The sequence below is a fragment of the Macadamia integrifolia genome, chromosome 5, assembly GCF_013358625.1.
Source record: "Macadamia integrifolia cultivar HAES 741 chromosome 5, SCU_Mint_v3, whole genome shotgun sequence".
NCBI classification, from domain to species: Eukaryota; Viridiplantae; Streptophyta; class Magnoliopsida; order Proteales; family Proteaceae; genus Macadamia; species Macadamia integrifolia.
The window spans coordinates 7720452-7725622 of record NC_056561.1 but is presented as its reverse complement, the minus strand read 5'-3'; the positions used below and the strand labels follow the sequence as shown (position 1 = coordinate 7725622).

The window sequence follows — 5171 nt, the reverse complement described above, 5'->3', positions numbered from 1 at the left end:
AAAAAAAAAAAAAAAATTCCCGATAAAAATCTGAAATTTTGAAACACCATTTTTTCGTTTTAAAACTGTGTTTTGACATAGAAACTGAAATTTTCGTTTTTAATACGAAACGACGTTTCTGAAACAGAAACAATACCAAACGGACCCTTTGTCTAAGTGCTTTTTACTATTGAATGCATGCCACACGCCCTGTTATGTGTGTGGCATGCATAAGCATAACCAGTTGCCAGTTGCCTATTTTTTGAATCATTTTATTTACCGTTATTAAGGACCTTGATTATATTTTCTGAAAGAAAAAAATCAAGGCCTTTATTATGAAAAGAAATTCCTTTTGTCGAATCATTTTTGAAATGAGAGAGAGTAAAACTGTAAAAGTCTCAACCTTTTCTGAGATAAAGAAACGAGATTTTGACAAGAAAAAAAAAGAGAATAGACAGTTTGACAGATCCCTAGATTTTCTCCCCTTCTTGTGGTGATTTTTACCCTCTCCTTTTCCCTTTCTCTACTAAATTGTCTTTTATGTTTACTGTTAGCACGTGGGCCTACAGACTCTATACTCTATACTCTATACGAAGAAGAATGTTTTTCTAGTTTAAATTATGGTGGTTAAATTACCAAAATACCATCCTCCTTCAAGTTCTTGAAGAAAGACTATAAAAGCATTTGTCTATTGAATTGAATCGACTCCTCAACCATTCTCTAATGTCAATCAAGGAACGACTTAAGGGACCAAAGCAAAAATAATGGTACAAAAATAGAGAAATTAATGCCTCTAATTCTCGTCCATGCAAGGGAGGGAGTACGGAGTAGGGACCCTCCTGCCTAACTTTTCTCCTTTTGTTAATCAATCAGGTGGGTGCGTGGGTCAATATTCAACACATAAATTAACTCCATTGAGAGGGTTTATCATAGGATTTAAAGGAAGGCCAATGAGATATGAAACACATTTGTTAGTATAGTTGGTTAGAATCTTGTCCGTAGAATAGTCTCTTAGGAGGCCTTAAAGGGGGGGGGGAATTTATTCTATTTTTGTTAAGGTTTTAAAAGTTGGAATCAGGTTGAAATTAGTCCCTATAGATTAGAATCGGCCAAAATTGATCTCTGGAGCCCCTAGAATTGGTCCTTGGATCCAAAAACAAAGCAATTCTGGGGTTTTCATGCATGAATTAACTGCGTTGAATTGGTAGGAATCTGATTCACCAATTGTCGACTCTTGAAACCATAATTTTCGTGATCTACTGCTTTGGAGCATGATGCCTCATCTATGCTCCAATGATTAGAAAACTTTAAATATATATATAACTTTAAATTATTAACAATTTTAGACTCAAAATAAAAAAATGTTAAACATGAAATCAATGATTTTGGGAAACCTATTCCTAGTGCAATGTTACTAGAATTCCTCAGCCTTTGTGACAAGGCATAATTGCAATCCACCTTCCCTTGAATTGCAGAATGAAGTCCCAGTGGAAGTAATCTTATGCTTACCCAGAAATTCAAGCTCCAAACCCTAGAATTGATCGTTGTGAAATTATTTGAATCAAAATTGTTCAGAATCAATTCAAAACTAAATCAATTGATCTAATTCAGATTTCTAAAAAAATGTTGCCATGAGAAATTGATATCTTTTTAGACTCTGTATCCTATGAAATTCATGATACAACATGAAGCCATGAAAGGGTGTTACCAGCGTGTTTTTTCTATGGATATGTTTCACACAAAACCTTACCAAAACGGCTTAACAAGATGAGCAAGAGCTGAGCTGGAAGCCTGGACCCTGGAGCTGTAATTAAGGGTATTTTCGGTATTGTGCTGCTTCAGTTTCGTGGATTTAAATTGTAGACGTCAAGAGAGAGAGAAAACGGCGCCTCCCGCCACCCAAAGAAACGGCTTTTGGATTCCGGAAATCCCGCTTGAATGAGCGGGAAATCACTTCACTGGTTCAGACATGCCACGTGTCATCCAACCATTGCGCATTTCAAATCGTTTTAATGAAAACACCCACGCTTCTCCACTGTCACTAGGGTTTCCTTAAAGTGGCCCACCAGGGAATCCAAGAGCCGCATCCAACGGTATCTACAGCTCAAATGCCAAAGATACATTGGCCTCATCTCTGACGTCCGATTAACCATGATCGGACGGTCTATATGTACTTTTCATTTCTTCCCGCCCAAGGGTAGACGGAGTTCTATATATGGGGAATACGCAGAGCCAGCACAGAGTTTTCATTTCTTTCTCTCTCTTCACTCTTAACACTTTGCTCTTCACTCTCTCTCTCTCTCTCTCTTAATTATAGCCGCCATCACACACACGCTCTTCGTTATTTGGCAATTTTAATCGTCGATTCAGAGCTTAATTCAAAAACCCATCTTTGTTCTTCATCATCTTCGACGAAATTAGGCGAAATCATAATTTTCAAACCGTGGAAATGGTGAAGTTTTGTTCTTCTTTCTCTGTTCCGAAATTCTCTCTCCTTTTCTATATATTTTTTTTCTTTCTTGAATTTAAGAGTTTTCGATGAATTTTAGGATCTAATGGTTGTATTGATTTGAATTTTTTGGATTTTATTTTTGATGGTCTGGAATTGCAGGTTGGATATACGATAAATCTGAAAAAGAAGAAGAAGAAGGCGCCGGAGTGGCTAGGACCATTACTGAAGAGCAAGTTCTTTGGTTCTTGCGTAATTCATCAAGAACTCCGCAAAAATGAGAAGAATCTGTTCTGCATCGACTGTAACCGATGTATCTGCCAGCACTGCCTCTCCTCTTCTACTCATTACCTTCATGTGCTTCTTCAGATCCGTAGATATGTCTATCATGACGTTGTTCGCCTGCATGATATGCAGAAGCACATAGATTGTTCCAAAGTCCAGGTACCAAATTTTGAATCTCTAATTTTCTTCTTATTTTTCTAACTCTGTTTCATATTAGCAACTTTTTTCGTGCGATTTAATCTTAAATTAGTAATTATGTGTTCATGGATCGGTTTGGCAGACATATCTGATAAATCAAGCAAAGGTCATATTTCTGAATCCTCGTCCGCAACTGAAACCATCGAAGACGAACAGCGGCGCTGCTTGTGAAGTCTGTGACAGAAGCTTACAAGAGCCTAACCGATACTGCTCGATCGCTTGCAAGGTAAAAATCCGCATACCCAATTCATAATTTCTGCTTTTAATCAATTTTTTTTCTTCACAATTGCTTCCAATTCCAAGAACCCAGAAGAGAAATTTTCAATTTGGTTTGGCTTCTTTTTGATGTGCAGATTTCAGGAGTTGCAGAGAAGGGGAGGGATCAGGGCCCTCGCTCTCCATTTATGCCTTTTACAATTCCAGAATTTAATGATCTACCCATGAAAGAGGATAGAGATGCAGACTCTGTAGTGGAATCTAGTGAAGAGAAGGAGAATTCTCCACCCAGTTGGAGTCCAGCATTGAAGCCAAAGAAGCAATTGCGCAAGAGAAAGGGAATTCCTCGCAGAGCTCCCCTGTGCTGACTTGTTCTCAGCTTGCACATTCAATCTCATCTTCCTCTCTCTTTCTTTGTCTCCCTTTTTTGTTTTAGAAGATGTTATTATTATGATAATATCATTAAAAAAAAAAAAAAAGAATTTTAGTGCAATAATTAAAGAAAAAGGAAAAGGAAAAAGGGAAAAATGGAAAATCATACCAATATACATCTCTCCTTCCCTTTTACTGATTATGGTTGTACAGCATAAGAATTAAGGAGGAAGATGGTGGACCTTCATGCACCCTCTTCTGCTGCAAGGATTCATAATATTCTTCCAATCTCTTTTCTATCTCAATTCACTCTTTCTGTGGGCTTGAGGGATCTATTCAGTATTATTACATTTTGGGTGGAAAATTTTGTATCTGATGACTATGGAAATGGAATTATTCCTTCTTTTTCATATTCTTGATATATAATAAGAAAAAGTTGAGGTTGCCCTTTTTTTAAAATAATTAAGACTTTTCAAGGGTTCTTATGAGATTGATTAGATGGGAATGTGGATTAGTGTTTGGTTTAATAACGTCATATAAAGCTAATAATAATTTAGATTTTTGTTGACTGATAAAAAGTAATTAAACAGTGAAGATTAATGTAGGTGGGTGTGTGAGGTAGGGTGGAGTGGGGGAAGATTAAAAGGAGGGGTTGTCCCAATATTTGTCGGGTCGGCGGTGGGGTCTATTCGGGTTTGTTGGTTGGATGGGCCCACCTGTTTTCTTCATTTCCGTCATCATGTGTTGTAATTCTAATGTGTTTGGTAGTTAGTATTTTTGTTTGATCTGATTAAAGATACTATAAAGTCTTTATTGGGAGTGGGAGACAGTCCATACTGAGAAAAGGAGCCGAAAGAAGGTGGGAATGGAAGAGAGAAAGACCGTTCGGCAAAGTTTTGCCCTTTGCTAGGTGACTTAATGGTGGTGATAGTGGTGGCTCCGCCCATCATCCCTGAGAGCTGATGAGCTATGATCATGTCGACAGAAGTTGGGGGCCTGTCTTTTATATTATATATTGAAGGGAGCAGAGCAGAGGAAGGCCAAACTTATTCTGGACGGGACCTACTGGTCTATTTATTTATGTATTGATTGGGGGCACGCTTGAATCGATGAGACATTCAATTTAGATGGAGGAGGTGAGAAGGTGAGGAGGTAGAGGGGAATGGGGTAGGAGTGAAGCCAGCGATAGAAGCCAAGTTCTAGAATTGACAAAAGTTTTAAAGGGGTTTGTGTCTTGGCTTTGGCTAAATAATTTAACAGTAGTACACTATTGTCCTTGTCATTCTCAGTTTGACACTTTTGACTTGTTTCTCGAACCAAGGAAATTTGAATGCTTCTAGTAAATGATAAGTAGCATGACAGCTTAAAGGGCCTTATATGGTCCCTCTCTAATCTAATGTAACTAAGTGGGATTCATTTGGCATCCCCTTGAGTCAATGTTGCATTAAATGTTTAAACTTGTTGTTTAGATACCTTTTGAATGGTGGGATCTCACGTGTAGAGAATAATTTATTTTTCCCATGTGAGAGGTTGATCCACTCTTCCTCTCCTTTTAACTGTAAAAAATAAATAAATAAATAAATAAATAAATAAAATCTTTACCGACCAAGGTGGTTATAGTGGCATCCTTTCTTTCGATTTCTCTTCTTTTCACATGAATGATCTCTGTGTT

At 37.5% G+C, this 5171-nt stretch overlaps 1 protein-coding gene across 1 annotated transcript; it reads left to right on the top strand.

Moving 5' to 3' along the window:
- Positions 1 to 2227: 2227 nt before the first annotated feature.
- Positions 2228 to 3909, top strand: LOC122080101 (protein RGF1 INDUCIBLE TRANSCRIPTION FACTOR 1). The gene is made up of 4 exons (XM_042646985.1): positions 2228 to 2431; positions 2591 to 2872; positions 2994 to 3137; positions 3265 to 3909. The coding sequence occupies exons 1-4, from the start codon at positions 2429 to 2431 to the stop codon at positions 3493 to 3495; spliced, it is 660 nt and encodes a 219-aa protein (XP_042502919.1). The 5' UTR covers positions 2228 to 2428; the 3' UTR covers positions 3496 to 3909.
- The last annotated feature ends 1262 nt before the right edge of the window (positions 3910 to 5171 follow it).

Coding starts and splice junctions, on each gene's coding strand:
- LOC122080101 (XM_042646985.1), top strand. Junction 2,873..2,993: donor TAGATTGTTCCAAAGTCCAG/GTACCAAATTTT, acceptor TCGGTTTGGCAG/ACATATCTGATAAATCAAGC. Junction 3,138..3,264: donor ACTGCTCGATCGCTTGCAAG/GTAAAAATCCGC, acceptor TTTGATGTGCAG/ATTTCAGGAGTTGCAGAGAA.